Source organism: Pogoniulus pusillus, chromosome 11 (assembly GCF_015220805.1).
Source record: "Pogoniulus pusillus isolate bPogPus1 chromosome 11, bPogPus1.pri, whole genome shotgun sequence".
Classification (NCBI taxonomy): Eukaryota; Metazoa; Chordata; class Aves; order Piciformes; family Lybiidae; genus Pogoniulus; species Pogoniulus pusillus.
Window position 1 is genome coordinate 28,904,617 of NC_087274.1, and position 18,353 is coordinate 28,922,969.

Genomic DNA, 18,353 nt, shown 5'->3' on the forward strand with positions numbered 1-18,353 from the left:
AATTCCTCTGGCAATAAGACTACAGCCAAAACTGTCAAATAAATTGGGCCTTTTCTTTTTCTTTCTTTTGTTTTCCTCTCTTCTCTTCTCTTCTCTTCTCTTCTCTTCTCTTCTCCTCTTCTCTTTTTTCTTTTCTCCTTTTCTCTTCTCTTTTTTTCCTCTTCTTTTCTCTCTTCTCTTCTTTGTCTCTTGTCTTCTCTTCTCTCTTCTCTTTTTTCTTTTCTCCTTTTCTCTCTTCTCTTTTTTTTCTCTGCTCCTTTTATCTCTTCTCTTCTCCTCTTTTTCTCTTTTCTCCTTTTCTCTTTTTTTTCTCTTCTCCTTTTCTCTCTTCTCTTCTTTTTTCTCTTGTCTTCTCTTCTCTTTTTTCTTTTCTCATTTTCTCTCTTCTCTTATCTATTTTTTTCTCTGCTCCTTTTATCTCTTATCTTCTTTTTCTCCTCTTCTCTTCTCTTCTCTTCTCTTCTCTTCTCTTCTCTTCTCTTCTCTTCTCTTCTCTTCTCTTCTCTTCTCTTCTCTTCTCTTCTCTTTTTTTTTCTCTTCTCCTTTTTTCCTTTCCCTTTCCTTTCCTTTCCTTTCCTTTCCTTTCCTTTCCTTTCCTTTCCTTTCCTTTCCTTTCCTTTCCTTTCCTTTCCTTTCCTTTCCTTTCCTTTCCTTTCCTTTCCTTTCCTTTCCTTTCCTTTCCTTTCCTTTCCTTTCCTTTCCTTTCCTTTCCTTTCCTTTCCTTTCCTTTCCTTTCCTTTCCTTTCCTTTCCTTTCCTTTCCTTTCCTTTCCTTTCCTTTCCTTTCCTTTCCTTTCCTTTCCTTTCCTTTCCTTTCCTTTCCTTTCCTTTCCTTTCCTTTCCTTTCCTTTCCTTTCCTTTTTTTCCTCCTCTTTTGCGAGCCTTCTGATTATTATTCTTATTTTGTGGTGATGTCAGACTTGCAAGGGTAATCTTTCACTGGGGCAGTATGTTTTCCTTTGGGGCTTGCATCACCCTCTCGTTTGCAGTCTGTGTTTCAGCAGGAGTGATTGCTCCCTCCAAGAATGCATTGTGTGGATTTGCTATTATCTGGTTCCATTACTTTTTTTTGTGAGCACATCGTTGCATTTCTAGGAAGGAGAAGATTCTTTCTCCAGAAAATAAGCCAAGGGCTGACAACAGGCAAACTTCTTTCCTCCCCCAGGAATGTACAAGCTTATTTGTTGCCATCTCAGAAAAAAGGAGTCTTGAATTCGTTACTGAGCATTTGGAAGTGCACTCCTACGATGCATGGAAAGAGTTTCTCTTACTAGCTGGGAACAGTGTTTCCCTTCTGTCTTTTTGGATGTTTATTATCATTTCATTCTGTATAAAGTGAAATTTCCAACTCCCTTCCTTCCCATTATGAGATTTGTGATGCTGTTGACTCCCACACAGAGCAGCCCCAGTTTAGTCATGGTGGAACAATATGAGGGGCAACGTGTGTGTGCCTTGCATTTTGAGACAGCTGCTAGGGTTTTATTCTCTTGTCACACTGAAATTGCCTTTGCAACTGCTTGCTTGGAGTCAGCCAGGGACCTGCCAGCTCACAGGGGCAGGAAGCACAAGTTGCACAGCCTGGGTGCCTGCATGATGCACTCATTGATATTTGCTGGACACCAAGCCACAGGTAAATGCAATTCACAGGATCACAGGATGTCAGGCAGTGGAAAGGACCCAAAGAGATCATCGAGTTCAACCCCTCTATCCAGAGCAGATCTAGCACAGATCACACAGGAACACATCCAGACAAGACTTGAAAGTCTTCAGATGAGGCTCCACAACTTCTCTGGGGAGCCTATTCCAGAGCTCTGTGACCCTTGGAGTAAGAGTCAGCTTCTCCGGGGAGCCTGTTCCAGTGCTCTGGGACCCTTACAGTAAAGAAGTTCCCCCTTGTGTTGAGGTGAAACCTTTTTTGCTGCAACTTACACCCATTGCTGCTTGTCCTGTGCTAGGGAGCAGTGAGCAGAGCCTGTCCCCCCCTCCTGACCCCCAGCCCTCAGATATTTACAAACATTTATTCAATCCCCTCTCAGTCTTCTGCAGTGTAAAAAGCCCCAGGTCCCTCAGCCTCCCCTCATCAGGCAGTGCTCCAGTCCCCTAATTGTCCTTGTAGCTCTCCACTGGACACTCACAGGCATATCCCTGTCCCTCATAAACTGGAGAGCCCAAAACTGAAGGCAGTACTCAAGATGTGGTCTCAGCAGAGCAGAGTAGAGAGGGAGGAGAACCTCCCTTGCTCTGCTGTGAATTGCAGTGATTGTATTGCTAAGAAAGTTGGGGTTGAGATTTCTCAAGCATTGTCTCACTGGTATCAGCTGCATCTTGTCATCCTCGATCAGTCCTTTTCTTTAAATGCTCTGCTGGGGACACTTACTGCTGCCAGTGACTTAGGTGGCCTGGGCACTGCAGGTCAGTGGCCTGTGGTGACTGTGGTCGTCAGTGACTCCAATGGAGATTTCATAGGAACACAGAATAGAATCACAGAATCAGTCAGGGTTGGAAGGAACCACAAGGATCATCTAGTTCCAACCCTCCTGTCAGTGGCAGGGACACCCTACCCTAGATGAGGCTGCCCACAGCCTCACCCAGCCTACCCTTAAACACCTCCCTGGGAAATCCATTACAGGCTCTCACTATTCCCATGGTGAAGAACTTCCTCCTCACATCCAGTCTGAGGACCTTTGTCCTTCAAAGACGTGGAGAAACACCACATGCTTGTGGGATGAGGCCTCAGGAGAGATTTGAGCTGATGCCAGCTCCCAGGAGCCTCTCCAGCAGTGGTTTCCTATCTCCTCTTGCTTCCCTGTCTCTTTGCCTCAAACTCCCTTCTTGCTCAGTTTTCATTTCTCATTTTACAGACTTATCTGTTTATGTTAGGTTGTAAGCTCCTGAGCACAAGGATCTTAGAATCTTTATTAACTGAAACCAGCTCTGCACATCAGTGGTATCTGATGCTTTCAGCCTGTGCCTTCCCAGAGGTGAAGGTTCTCAGCAAAGGAAAGAGGTTACTGTGGCAAAGGGTAGTTTTTGGTGAAGAAGAGACAGGAGAGCTTCCTATTTACAGTCTGCTGCTTTTCAGAATCCACAAAACATGCCACTGCAAAGAAATGCAATAGAACAAGGGGACACAGTCTCAAGTTGTGCCAGGGTAGGTATAGGCTGGATATTAGGAAGAAGTTCTTCACAGAGAGAGTGATTGGCATTGGAATGGGCTGCCCAGGGAGGTGGTGGAGGCACCATCCCTGGGGGTCTTCAAGCAAAGCCTGGATGAGGCACTTGGTGCCATGGTCTGGTTGATTGGACAGGGCTGGGTGCTAGGTTGGACTGGATGATCTTGGAGGTCTCTTCCAACCTGGCTGATTCTATGTAAATCTATGTAAATGTTAGTGCAGTAAGATGTGCAGCTACTGACAGTCATGCAAGTGGTTGTAGAGCTGCTCGAAAGCTGCACATTGCCTCTGCTATATCCAGAGCAGATTCCACACTGACTGCCTAGAGCCTATAGGAATGAGAGCTTTTGAGAGTCATGCTTTAGTATGGGTAACTATCAAAAGATTCATGCATTCCATATTTAAAATACAGATGGTAATAACAGCAATGCATCTTCCATTGAAAGCATGCTTAAGAGACCACTCTGCACTTCAAGCAGTATAGGTCTTGTTTCTAAAGGGCGATGCCTGATGGCAGGACAAGGGGCAGTGGGTGGAAGCTGAGGCATAGGAAGCTTCATTTAAATATGAGGAGGAGTTTTTTTCACTGTGAAGGTGACAGAACCCTGGAACAGGCTGCCCAAGGGGGTTGTGGAGTCTCCCTCTCTGGATGCATTCCTGTGTGATCTGATATAGGAGATCCTGCTCTGGCAGGGGGGTTGGGCTGGATGCGCTTTTGAGGTCCCTTCCAACCCCTGACATGCTGTGATTCTGTGAAACCTCTGCTGTAAATCAAGGCATTATTTAGCTTTTCTTACTCTTCTGACTCAGTTGTCCTGTGAATGTCGTTGTTATTTAGCATTTGTTAAGCACTGGTTAATAGCTGCTCCCCGTGTTGCTGTGCAGGCACTTGTGATGTGCATCCTGTGAGTAGAGACTTGCTCCGGACAGGACAAGGGGCAATGGGTGGAAGCTGAGGCATAGGAAGTGGCATTTAAACATGAGAAGGAATTTTTTCCCTGTGAGGGTGACAGAACCCTGGAACAGGCTGCCCAGGGGGGTTGTGGAGTCTCCCTCTCTGGACATATTCAAAACCTGCCTGGATGCATTCCTGTGTGTTCTGGCCTAGGTGATCCTGCTCTGGCAGGGGGGTTGGACTGGATGAGCTTTTGAGGTCCCTTCTATCCCCTGACATTCTATTATTCTAACCCCCCTAAGGGCTAATTAATTTTAGTAGATCATGGCTCCTCTTTTTTTCCTCTTTGACTCTTATGATCACAGAATCACAGAATGTTAGAGGTTGGAAGGGACCTCCAGAGATCATCGAGTCCAACCCCCCTGCCAAGGCAAGATAACCTAGGGTAGTTTGCACAGGAATGCATCCAGGTGGGTTTTCAAAGTCTCCAGAGAAGGAGACTCCACAACCTCTCTGGGCAGCCAACATCATCCTTGTTTGTTGATTGCAAATGAACAGTACTCAATATTGGCATATATGCTTTTCAGACACAGAGTATCACAGTATCATCAGGGTTGGAAGAGACCTCACAGATCATCAAGTCCAACCCTTTACCACGGAGCTCAAGGCTAGACCATGGCACCAAGCCACTGGAATGGGCTGCCCGGGGAGGTGGTGGAGTCACCGTCCCTGGGGCGGTTCAAGGCAAGGTTGGACACATTAACTTCCACTATGGCTCTGAGCATATGAATAACATTTTGTAGTTTTATCTGTAGCATTTCAAGCACTCTCACAGTAAAACTGAATATTGCATAGCTTTATATGACTTGCACAAAAACATAAGTAGCTAAACATGAATAGCTGTCCCTTTTTGCCTAATGAAAACCATGTGCTATGGATAGCAACCTAATTTGTGAGTAGCATCACAGAAACATTCAGGTTGGAAAAGACACTCAGGATCACCAAGTTCAACCAATATCCCTACTCTACAAGGTTCACCCTAAACCATATCCCCAGGCACTACATCCAAACGACTTATAAACACATCCAGGGTTGGTGACTCAACCACCTCCCTGGGCAACTCATTCTAATGCCTGACCACTCTTGCTGGGAAAAATGCTTCCTAATGTCCAGTCTAAAACTATCCAGTCATGGCTTGAGGCCATTTCCTCTCGTTCTATCACTAATTACCTATGAGAAGAGACCAGCACCAACCTCTCTGCAAATGTGGACCCATACCTTTAACTTCAGAGAGCTGTATGCTGTAGGTACGTGTGGTGTGGTTCCATAATGTGATCATCCCTGGAAGGAACAGGGTTCTTGTGAAAGAGTTTGGATTGCTGACAGGCTTGTGGACAGCTACAGATGTGATGGCCAAAAAAAATGACCTGTAGCCATGGGATGTTTTTTTTAGGAGCTCCATTGTGGTGTGGGCAGTTCTGCTGTCATTTTGGATAGCCTCTTTCTGCCTGTTTGTTGTCAAAAGCTGTGAGAAACACATGTCCTGAAAGTGTGGACTAAGTCATTCTCTTTTGTCTTTTGTGTGTGTCTTTCAGCCATGGAAGAGTTAATAGTTGAGCTGCGCCTGTTTCTTGAACTTCTGGACCACGAGTATCTAACTTCTACTGTCAGGGAGAAGAAGGCAGTAATAACAAACATCCTCCTGAGGATACAGGCATCAAAAGGTCAGTGTCAGGGCTGGGTTTTCTTGCAGGCAGAATGCTTTGTGAAGAGCTACAGACGAGCCCTAAACTGAAGCAAGACAGAAAGCCAGGGCAAAGCCAAAAGTGTTAACTTTCTTGAATGCTTTCCTTCATGCTGAGCAGTAAAATACAGCTAAAGGGATCCTGGAAGTTTCTTGGATACACATGGGGGAATCCAGCCACAAAATAATGTGGTAGATAGAATGTTTTCTCTTCTGCAGATGGAGTGGTTGCTTCATTTCATTTGTGGCAGCAATGCTATTGAGGAGTTCTGATGGAAAAGTGATGCTGCAGCACGGAGTGCTGGCCACAGCACCACCTTAGAGATGTGTGGGTGCTGCATGCTCACCTCTGTTCACTGACCCAAATGCATCAAAAGGCTCCATACTGAAGTGGGCTCTGCCCTATGGCAGATACTCAAGTGCCAAGCCAGAGCTGGGAAACTGCTGTCATCATCTTTGGGTTTAATTTTGCAAATAGAGTTGTATTCACTTTCCCCTTCTTTTCCTCTGTAAAACCATTTTGATTGCACACTTGTTTTTATCTGTGTCAGGGTTATCATAGAATCAGTCAGGGTTGGAAGGGACCAAAAGGATCATCTAGATCCAACCACCCTGCCATAGGCTGGGATACCCTACCCTAGATCAGCCTGGCAACAGCCTCATCCAGCCTGGCCTTAAACACCTCCAGGGATGTGGTCTCCTCATGCCCAGTGTGAATCTCCCCACCTCCAGCTTTGCTCCGTTCCCCCTAGTCCTGTCACTACCTCGTAGCCTAAAAAGTCCCTCCCCATCTTTTAGGTAAGCCCCTTTCAGATACTGAAAGGACACAGTAAGGTCACCTGGGAGCCTCCTCTTCTTCAGACTGAACAGCCCCAACTCTTTCAGTCTGTCCTCATAGCAGAGCTGCTCCAGCCCTCTGATCATTCTCTGGACACACTGCAGTATGTTCACATCCCTCTTGTAATGAGGGCTCCAGAACTGGATGCAGTACTCCAGGTGGGGTCTCAGCAGAGCACAGTAGAGGGGAAGAATCACCTCCCTCGCCCTGCTGGCCACACTGCTGCTGCTACAGCCCAGTCACTGGTTAGCCCTTTGGGCTGCAAGTGCACACTGCTGGCTCCTGTTGAGCTTCTCACTCACTAGCACCCCCAAGTCCCTCTCCTCAGAGCTGCTCTCCAGCCACTCACTGCCCTGCCTGGATTTGTGCTTACATATTTGTGCTTATCATGGAGCCAGATGCAGTATCAATGACCCACTGTGCACAGCAGCCTTCCCAGAGAGCTTACATGAGCAACATTCAGCACTATTTTTCCTAAACCAGAACTGCAGTATTTCCTTCCAGCACCTTTGTGTTTGAAGTTGCATCTGAGCTGTAAGAGCTCTGTCTCTCCTACATGTGACAGAAATATGGACACTGCAGACCCTCAGCATTAAGGAGTGTTGTAAAATACCAGTGTGCACTGAAGAAAAATGTCACCTTGTGAGCAGCTGCATTTCTCATGGTTTATTTCTCCTCCAGTGCTAAAAAGATCCAGTCTTGCTGGATGCAGTGTTTACTCCCTTCAGGAGAGAAATTTGCCCCAGTATTCAAGTTCAAGTTGACCAAGATGAAAATTATTTATGGAGGTCCTTTCCAACCACTAACATGCTGTGATTCTATGATCCTCTGATAGTGTTTGTGCTCCTTTCTGTTTTGACATTCTCAGACCCAACACTATTTCTCCTTTACTACTGAGTGAAAGGAGGTAGGCACCAATTTCACATCCTGTGGAAGGAGGCTGCATGCTCCAAAAGCTGATCAAAATACACCAAACTCCTCCCAGCTCAAAATCTGCAGGTGGGGACCTGCAATTTAGTGTGTTTAGAGACAGCTGAGCTATATTTTACAGCAGTTCAAAATAACCTTGGCAGTGCTTCTCTGACTCTGCATGTTCTTTGGGTAATCTTTTTCACTGGATTTATTAAGAAGAAACATTTGGCTTCCTCCAGAAGTCAGATGACATTCTGTTCCCAACTTTGCAAGCACAAGGAAAGGTTGTCATGTCCTTTCATTCTGGCTTGGGGATGGTGTTGCAGGACGCAGCAGCTACAGCTCTGCTAGGAAATCCAACAGTGTGTTTCTGGACCCTGGAACTCACTTACCTGTGCTGTTAAATTCTGGAGTGGTCCTTGGAACAGGTTTGGCCTGAGGTGATTGGGCTCTTCCATCAGTTCCTAGGCATGATTTGGGAGTTAATACAGGCAAAGATTTGTTCCCTACAGACAGTTCAAAATCATCACCCTCCACTGTGGTTTTGAAGGGTGAGAGATTTTAACCTTATGGATACCAATTTCTCCATAGCAGATTTGTCTCTTCCATCAGTTCCTAGGCATGATTTGGGAGTTAATACAGGTAAAGATGTGTTCCCTACAGACAGTTCAAAATCATCACCCTCCACTGTGCTTTTGAAGGGTGAGAGATTTTAACCTTATGGATGCCAATTTCTCCATAGCAGATTTGTCTCATCCAGCACTTCCTAGGCATGATTTGGGAGTTAATACAGGCAAAGATGTGTTCCCTACAGACAGTTCAAAATCATCACCCTCCACTGTGCTTTTGAAGGGTGAGAGATTTTAACCTTATGGATACCAATTTCTCCATAGCAGATTTGGCTCTTCCATCAGTTCCTAGGCATGATTTGGGAGTTAATACAGGTAAAGATCTGTTCTCAACAGACAGCTCAAAATCATCACCCTCCACTGTGCTTTTGAAGGGTGAGAGATTTTAACCTTGTGGATGCCAATTTCTCCATAGCAGATTTGTCTCATCCAGCAGTTCCTAGGCATGATTTGGGAGTTAATACAGGCAAAGATGTGCTCCCTACAGACAGTTCAAAATCATCACCCTCCACTGTGCTTTTGAAGGTTGAGAGATTTTAACCTTATGGATGCCAATTTCTCCATAGCAGAGCACCTTCCTAGTGCTTAACTTATAAATGTAGATGTGGCCAAGGATAAAAAGACTCCAAGAGCAGAGCTTTCTGCCTTTCAGCACATACCAGGTAGGCTGTAAAACCTCTTACAGGATCTTTAATACAATCCATTACAGGATGTATCCATTAATGAGATCTATATGAGATCCATATATGAAGTGGTAGGGTTTAGCTCAATGCAGTTGTTAGTGGAACATTTTGCCCTCTTTTAGCTCTTACATTCAAGAAGATGAAGCTTGGACATTTCAAAGGAAAATAGAAGTGATTAAGGGATGCAGAAACAAACCTTCAAATGATCCAAAATGAGGTATCAGAATTAATCTTGATGTGCAAAGGAATGGCTGGGAATGAGCTCTCAGGCTTATCCAAGAGTAAGTGCAATGACTATTTGCTTCAAACTGGAAATAAAGCAAACATTTTGAGCCCTGAAGCTATGAACTAATGGAAGAACTTGGTAAGCTCTGCATGCCACTGCTGGCATCTCATGAAGGTGGAGTATTTTGGTCAAAGATAATGCTTCAGTTCAAGCAAGAATTGATTCTAGGAAATCCCACAGTTCACTTAAGCAAGAGGTCATAGGACTATGCTTTATATGGCCATAAAGTTTAGTTCATAAAACTGCAGTTTAAATAGAGTGTAAGTCAGCCTGGCCTCTGAAAAAGGCATCCAGTTTCTCTCCTCAGGCTACTCCTTCTTGCTCATTGTGTAGTGCATCTTCCTTTCTGCTAGCACAAGCATTATTTTTGCTGCTTTAGTCCTCACCAGTGTTCATTTCCTTGGTCTGGTTCAATCTGAGGCCACACAAATGCTTATGCTGGCTCAAAGGAGAGGTTGGTGCTGGGACAGGAACAAGGCAGGGAAGGAGGAGTGCTGCCTCCTTGGGAGCTCTGCCATCCCCTGCAGACTTTGTGTGTGAAATTACCCAGGGAGTCGTGGGCTCTGCTGGAGTCACTCCTGCTGCTTTTTGTGTCAGTGATAGCATTCAGGCCTCATGTCCCTTTGGAACTGTTCATCTGGTCAGGAAGACGAAGAGCAGCGAAGGCTCAGAGCTCTGTGACTAAGCCCAACCGTCCCTCCCAGGCTGTTTTTCCAAGCGTTGTTTCACTCCACCCACACAACTCCAGGAGAGTTCTGGGGTCACTGGCACAGCTGAAGAGACCTGAGGACTGTGCTGAGATCAGACCCTTTGTATCTGTGTGCAAAAATCAACTGTGTGAATCCAACAGGATGTTTCAGCCGCTAGAGCGAACCGTTTCAGATCAGTGGGGAGCAGTAATGAAGGGTCTGGGCAACTGGGAACTGGCTGGGTTCTTCCTAACATCTGGAAATGGGGAGTGCTGGTTTGCTTTGTAAAGGTGTGGCAATTGTTCTGATGGGCTGGTTGGCTTTTAGTGAGACTCTTTAAACTCAGTGAGTTCTTACTTGGGGAATTCTCCGGAGCTCTTTTGCCTCGTTCTGTTCCCCCACCCAAGCACACACAGTTCTCTTCCTTGAGTGGCTATCAAGCAGAGGGAGCTGGGCCAGGCAGCTTCATTCCTCAGGTCATAGCTGCCTGGCCTTGACCTGCCAGTGGCTGGCTCTGAACTGCTGGCCAAAGCAGATGCTTGTTTTCCGTCCTGAACCTTGCCATGCCCACTGGGATGCTCAGAGGGCTGCAGCAGCTCTGCTGTGAGCACAGACTGAAAGAGTTGGGGCTGTTCAGTCTGTGCTGGGTTAGGAACTGGCTGGAGGGCTGGACCCAGAGAGTGGTGGTGAATGGTGCCACATCCAGCTGGCAGCTGGCACTAGTGGTGTCCCTCAGGGATCTGTGCTGGGCCCCATCCTCTTTAACATCTCCATAGATGATCTGGATGAGGGCATGGAGTCAGTCATCAGCAAGTGTGCAGATGACACCAAGCTGGGGGCAGATGTGGCTGGGTTGGAGGGCAGAAGGGCTCTGCAGCAGGACCTTGACTGCCTGGACAGATGGGCAGAGTCCAAGGGGATGGCATTCAATAGCTCCAAGTGCAGGGTGCTGCACTTTGGCCACAGCAACCCCATGCAGAGATACAGGCTGGGGTGGGAGTGGCTGGAGAGCAGCCAGACAGAGAGGGATCTGGGGGTGCTGATTGATACCCGCCTGAACATGAGCCAGCAGTGTGCCCAGGTGGACTTGATGATCTATGAGGTCTCTTCCAACCTTGATAATACTGTGATACTGTGAGGTGGTGGAGTCGCCGTCCCTGGAGCTGTTCAAGGCAGGACTGGACGTGGCACTTGGTGCCATGGTCTGGCCTTGAGCTCTGTGGTAAAGGGTTGGACTTGATGATCTGTGAGGTCTCTTCCAACCCTGATGATACTGTGATACTGTGATACTGTGAGAAGAGAAGGCTCCCAGGTGACCTTCTTGTGGCCTTCCAGGATCTGAAGGGGGCCTACAAAAAAGCTGGGGAGGGACTTTTTGGTCTCTCAGGGAGTGATAAGACTTGGGGGAATGGTGCAGAGCTGGAGGTGGGGAGATTCAGTCTGGAGGTGAGGAGGAAGTTGTTGAGAGCCTGGAATGGGTTGCCCAGGGAGGTGGTTGATGCCCCATGGCTGGAGGTGTTTAAGGCCAGGCTGGATGAGGCTTTGGGCAGCCTGCTCTAGGGTAGGGTGTCCCTGGGCATCTCAGGAGGGTTGGAACTGGGTGATCCTTGTGGTCCCTTCCAACTCTGATTCTATGATTCTATGCTAATGGATTGTAGGGCTGAAGAAAACACTTGGCCTTTCCACCTGAAACTCAGGCCTTCTGCAAACCAGAGACAGCCACCAGTTTATTTTGGAGTGAGGGCTTTGCTGGCTGGAGTCACTGCACAGGACTGTCAGCATTGCCTGCTCTCCTTGAAGGGGCTGTGCCACAGGTGCTCACCTTGCTGTCCCCTTTGGTAGGAGAAGATACACTTTGGAACAGGTCCTCAGTGAAGCACACAGTTTAAAACAGAGGGGAAAAGTAGGTTTACAGAGTCAGGAGAACTCACTTGTGTGCTAGTTAGAAGCTAACTAGAATGTTTTGGTGAGAAGAACTAGACTACAGGCTGTGAAAGGAAAGCAGTGGTGAGGTCTGCTTCACTCATAGGCTTGCTGAGATGTATAAGAATAAAAGCAAAACACAGATAAGGGAGCCTTCTCTTCTGCTGCTGGGGAGCTCTGAGGCTGGATCTCACTCTCCAACCTCACCCTCCATTTTCTTTTCTAATCCACTTTGCTTCCTAACCCCCTGGCTGAACCTCCATTCTTCCTTGGCACTGGGGTAGGGTAGACAGCAATAAGGTCTCCCCTGAGCCTCCTCTTCTCCAGGCTAACCAATCCCAGCTCCCTCAGCCTCTCCTCGTAGGGCTGTGCTCAAGGCCTCTCCCCAGCCTCGTTGCCCTTCTCTGGACACGCTCAAGCATCTCAATGTCCCTCCTAAACTGGGGGGCCCAGAACTGAACACAGTACTCAAGGTGAGGTCTAACCAGTGCAGAGTACAGGGGCAGAATGACCTCCCTGCTCCTGCTGGCCACACCATTCCTGATGCAGGCCAGGATGCCACTGGCTCTCTTGGCCACCTGGGCACACTGCTGGCTCATGTTCAGGGGGGTATCAATCAGCACCCCCAGATCCCTCTCTGTCTGGCTGCTCTCCAGCCACTCCCACCCCAGCCTGTATCTCTGCATGGGGTTGCTGTGGCCAAAGCGCAGCACCCTGCACCTGGAGCTATTGAAGCCATCCCCTTGGACTCTGCCCATCTGTCCAGGCGGTCAAGGTCCCACTGCAGAGCCCTTCTGCCCTCCAACCCAGCCACATCTGCCCCCAGCTTAGTGTCATCTGCAAACTTGCTGATGACTGACTCCATGCCCTCATCCAGATCATCTATGAAGATGTTAAAGAGGATGGGGCCCAGCACTGATCCCTGGGGGACACCACTAGTGCCAGCTGCCAGCTGGATGTGGCACCATTCACCACCACTCTCTGGGTCCGGCCCTCCAGCCAGTTCCTAACCCAGCATAGAGTGTGGTGCTCTTACATAAAGAGGAACAAATGACCAAAAAACCCAAACCCAATCTTGGAATGTTTCCCAAGACTAATCCCCCTCTTGATTTGTACGAGGAAAGAAGAATCTGTGGCCCTTAGAGGCAGTTTATTTTACCAGGGTTGTTTTTTAGCCTGTGACTTCACAGCCAGTGGGACTGGGGTGGTGTTATGACAAGAAACATTTCATCATTTATTACATTTTTGAGAATGACATGATCTGGACCAAAAGACATCCATTTGACTATGTAAATGTGTATTTTAAAAGCTAAACCAAACACCGGGAGCTAAATGCAGTCGTGGGGTAAGCAGGGTACAGTCCATGGGCTGAATTTGTGCCAGAACATGCAGGGGCTGTACCCTAATCTCCTTTTTGATATTCAGGAAAATAAACACTGTTCTGGTCTGTGAAGTGAGTTCAGCTTTGATTGAAAGCACTGTGCCAGAACCTCCCAACACATGGATCACTCCTCTCCTCCCTTGGGAGCGAGACGAGACGTGATAGTGATGCAAAGGACTCTCAAAGCAGCTTTTACAGCTCCTTTTCAAATTCATCTGGAAAATGATGGGGTTATTTAACAAAAAGAGAGAGAAGAAGAGGAAGGAAATGGTAGGAAAACAGCTCCATGGTCAGAGGTGGTGGTGGCAGCAGTAAGCCCTGTGGGCTTGGTCAAATAGCCACCACCATTGCTGCCACTAAGAGGGGCAGGCAGGGTCTCTTCTGTTCTTTTCCCCACTCCTGTGCCATCAAAGTTCCCCTCCATTGGACAGTTTTAAGAATCAGCTTGGCAGAATGTTGGATTAGTTCATTTCAACTCTACTGTTCCTGAGAAAGGATGGAGCAGATGATCCTTGAGGCCTCTTCCAACCTGCCGTGCTGTGATTCGATCATTTTGGACTCTTTTCTGCATGATGACTTTGCCCACCCAGAGTATGCCCTTGGAACATCTGTTGCTCATGTCCTGTGGTTGAAGACCCTGAGTGCTCCCTAGAGTGGCATCTCCTTCCCGTAGGTGACTTTGCCTGCCTGGTAGATCAGAGGGCTGGAGCACCTCTGCCCCGAGGACAGCAACAAGTTCACAACTGACTGAACAAGTACTGCATCCAGCTCTGGAGCCCTCATTACAGAAAGGATGTGGAGGTGCTGGAGTGTGTCCAGAGAAGGGCCACTGGGATGCTCAGAGGGCTGCAGCAGCTCTGCTGTGAGCACAGACTGAAAGAGTTGGGGCTGTGCAGTCTGGAGATGAGGAGGCTCCCAGGTGACCTTCTTGTGGCCTTCCAGGATCTGAAGGGGGACTACAAAAAGGCTGGGGAGGGACTTTTTGGTCTCTCAAGGAGTGATAGGACTAGGAGGAATGGAGCAAAGCTGGAGATGGGTAGGTTCAGACTGGAGGTGAGGAGGAAGTTGTTGAGCATGAGAGTGGTGAGAGGCTGGAATGGGTTGCCCAGGGAGGTGGTTGAGGCCCCATGGCTGGAGGTGTTTAAGGCCAGGCTGGCTGAGGCTGTGGGCAGCCTAATCGAGGTTAAAGTGTCCCTGCCCATGGCAGGGGGTTGGAACTAGCTGATCCTTGTGATCCCTTCCAACCCTGACTGATTCTATGATTCTAGATGGCAGCAAGTTGGAACTCTAGCTGTTCAAGTCTTTCATTTCTAGATGGATGGACAATTCTGAGTGATTTCCTGTGGATGTTTTCAGTGTCTGGTATTTGTTGATCCAAAGAGCATATATGTCATTATCATATAGGGTAAGTATGTGCTTGTTCTGCTTGATTAAATTCCTGAATTCTCAGCATTCTTCCAGCCCAGCCTCAGTAACTGCGCTCGGCAGTTAGGCTGTGAGCAGCACTGGTGCCAGGTTTTGGTGTGTGACAGTTGAACATGGTGGCCACATGTGGAAAAAAGTGTCCTGCCTGCACCCACAAAAGCCTGAAGTGGTGTCTGTTGTTCTTCCACAGGTTTTGAAGTAAAAGAACATGTACAGAAGCAAGAAGTCACCAACAGTTTGCCAGCACCTCCTCAGATGCCTCTGCCAGAAATACCTCAGCAGTGGCTGGTGAGTGTTAACATAAATATCTAGAGATAGAATAGCATAGAATAGAATCAGTCAGGGGTGGAAGGGACCACAAGGATCATCTAGTTCCAACCCCTCTGCCATGGGCAGGGACATATCTTACATCAATTTAAGTATCTCGCCCCAAAATTTAGCATCTCGCCCCAAAATTTAGCATCTCACCTCAATTTACATCTTGCCTCCATTTTATATCTCACCCTAAAATTTAGCATCCCACCCCAAAATTTAGCATCTTCTCTCCATTTGATATCTTACCCCAAAATTTAGCATCCTACTTCAATTTACATCTTACCTCCATTTTATATCTCACCCCACCATTTAGCATCTTACCCCAAAAATCAGCATCCCATCCCAACATTCAGCATCTTATCTCCATTTTATAGCTTACCCCAAAATTTAGCATCCCACCCCAATATGTAGCATCCTACTTCAATTTACATCTTATCTCCATTTTATATCTCACCCCAACATTTAGCATCTTACCCCAAAAATCAGCATCCCACCCCAACATTTAGCATCTTATCTCCATTTTATAGCTTACCCCAAAATTTAGCATCCCACCCCAATATTTAGCATCCTACTTCAATTTACATCTTACTTCCATTTTATATCTCACCCCAACATTTAGCATCTTACCCCAAAAATCAGCATCTCACCCCAACATTTAGCATCTTATCTCCATTTTATAGCTTACCCCAAAATTTAGCATCCCACCCCAATATTTAGCATCCTACTTCAATTTACATCTTATCTCCATTTTATATCTCACCCCAACATTTAGCATCTTACCCCAAAAATCAGCATCCCACCCCAACATTTAGCATCTTATCTCCATTTTATATCTTATGCCAAAATTTAGCATCCCACCCCAAAATTTAGCATCCTACTTCAATTTACATCTTACCTCCATTTTATATCTTATGCCAAAATTTAGCATCCCACCCCAAAATTTAGCATCCTACTTCAATTTACATCTTATCTTCATTTTATATCTTACCCCAAAATTTAGCATCCCACCCCAAAATTTAGCATCCTACTTCAATTTACATCTTACCTCCATTTTATATCTTATGCCAAAATTTAGCATCCCACCCCAAAATTTAGCATCCTACTTCAATTTACATCTTATCTCCATTTTATATCTTACCCCAAAATTTAGCATCCCACCCCAAAATTTAGCATCCTACTTCAATTTACATCTTAGCTCCCTTTTATATCTTACCCCAAAATTTAGTAGCTAAGAGAGAATGTGATAGGCACTAAAAGAAATGGCTACAAGGGGAAGGAGCCTTCAGGTCCAGGGGAATTATTATTCCTCTCACTTCTACTCTACTTGAGGGAATTGAGCTCAAGCTGCAGAAGAGAAAGCAAAAACTTCCCCTGTGGTGAAACAAGGAAGCAAATAGGTCACCTGTAAAGGCTGTGGAACCTTTGGCAAGTTCCAAAGCTCAAATGGCAAAAGCCTGAGCAGTTTAAACTTAACTTCAATGTTGACCTGCCTTATGTGGAGGTTGGCTTGGCCAAGGCCACAGATCCAGCCAGTTTCATACAGTTTAATGCTCAGCATCTCCTGAGCATGATCTCTATGGGAAGACTCCCTCTTGTTAGCTGAAAAATGAAGGGGCAGGGTTTGAAAATGAAGAAATTCTACTTTCTTGGTGTTTTGGTTTGGTTTCTTTTTTATTTAAAGTCTTCAATGCCCTCCTGTGCTCAGCCTCTGGATGGAAAATCCTCTTCAGAACAAGTAGAAGTGCATGTTCTTGGAGATGTTTATAGCAAAGATACCGACTGAGGTCTGTCATTCAGTTCTCCCATTTGGGACCAGCTGTCTTGTTACAGAATAAACTGCAAACAAGTTTTAATTCTCCTCTGTTGCAGCAGATCTTGGAGAAAAACATTTTCCACATCTGCTTGAGAGCTGCATTAGCAAATCATAGAATCATAGAATCAGCCAGGTTGGAAGAGACCTCCAAGCTCAGCCAGTCCAACCTAGCACCCAGCCCTGGCCAATCAACCAGACCATGGCACTAAGTGCCTCAGCCAGGCTTGGCTTCAACACCTCCAGGCACAGCGACTCCACCACCTCCCTGGGCAGCCCATTCCCATGCCAATCGCTTTCTCTGCCAACAACTTCCTCCTAACATCCAGCCTAGACCTCCCCTGGCACAACTTGAGACTGTGTCCCCTTGTCCTGTTGTTGGTTGCATGGAAGAAGAGACCAACCCCACCTGGCTACAGCCTCCCTTCAGGGAGCTGTAGAGAGCAATGAGGTCTGCCCTGAGCCTCCTCTTCTGCAGGCTGCACACCCCCAGCTCCCTCAGCCTCTCCTCACAGGGCTGTGCTCCAGGCCCCTCACCAGCTTCATTGTCCTTCTCTGGACACCTTCCAGCACCTCAACATCTCACTGGAATTGAGGAGCCCAGAAGCTCCTCAAGTTGTATCTATTAATATGCAACAAAACCTGGAGAATCTGTTTCATGGTCCCCAGTGCCTGAAAGTTATTATTTCTCTGTAATTCAAGCTGCATTTAACATCAATTACGAGAGAAGGAGCTGATGAGAGGCAGGAAAGTGATGCAGAACACACAGGCTCCAGCAGCTCACTTCATAAACTGAAGCCAGTTGAGATCTTTGCCCTTTCCTATTTCTGTAGGTTCAGTTTAACAAATTGGCTCCCAAGGTTCAGGTTGTTTTTTTTATAAAGCCAGATGACCTCTTTTTCCTTTCTTGTGCACTAATGTGTAAATTCCCTTAGAGTTGGTTCAGCTGCAGCAAGTGAAGGTGTGAAGCACCAGTTAGGTCCAGGAGGTCAGCACTGCTGTTTGCAGTAGTTCAGTTTGCATTTCTGGCTAACAAACGTTTCTCTGTGCTGCAGTGGGAATTGCTGTGGAAGCTGACACAGAGCAGGCTGAGCTGAAGTGCCATTTTCCCATGCTGAGCATGGCAAAGTGGAGTTTGTGCACATCCCTGCCCTCTGACCTGCCTGTAACACTGTGGGTGCTCTCACCCCAGTAGAGTCACCAAGCTGAGCTCGTTGTTCCATAGTGAGGGATGCTGATTTCTGTCAGTTTTTCTGCACCTCTGTTGCTGCTGTCAGGCAGTGGTGGCTCTCAGCTCCCCTTCTGGTGTCACTGATGCTTTGAGATCAGCCAGGAAATGTCCCAAGCCTCTTGTTGCCTTGCATTATCCCAATACAGGTTAGGAGTGGTGCTATTTTAAGGTGGAAGCACACCATAATTTGGGAAAAAGATGACAGACTACTTCTGTCTTCAAAAGAGCAGGTGGAGTCAGAAAGGAAGGACAAAACCATCAGCTTTTTGACTTTTTGGGACACTGGGGAAAACTCAGTCCTCAATCTGGCTGTTAAAAACTCCTGAAGCCATGCTGAGCTAATGGAATTGGTCATTAGCTGGGTTTTGGGAACCTTTCTCTATTAGATGCCTCTTTGTTACCTCCTTATTGGATATGATC

At 46.8% G+C, this 18,353-nt stretch overlaps 1 protein-coding gene across 4 annotated transcripts in view; it reads left to right on the forward strand.

The window, feature by feature from the left end:
- The window catches only part of AFAP1 (actin filament associated protein 1), a 125,798-nt gene that overhangs the window by 48,708 nt on the left and 58,737 nt on the right, over positions 1-18,353 (forward strand). For all 4 annotated transcript variants that reach the window (XM_064151642.1, XM_064151644.1, XM_064151643.1 and 1 more), the window contains exons 2-3: positions 5,663-5,791; positions 14,768-14,865. In XM_064151642.1, coding sequence (XP_064007712.1) covers positions 5,665-5,791; positions 14,768-14,865 — 225 coding nt within the window. In that variant the 5' untranslated portion in view covers positions 5,663-5,664. The remainder of the gene's footprint in view (positions 1-5,662; positions 5,792-14,767; positions 14,866-18,353) is intronic.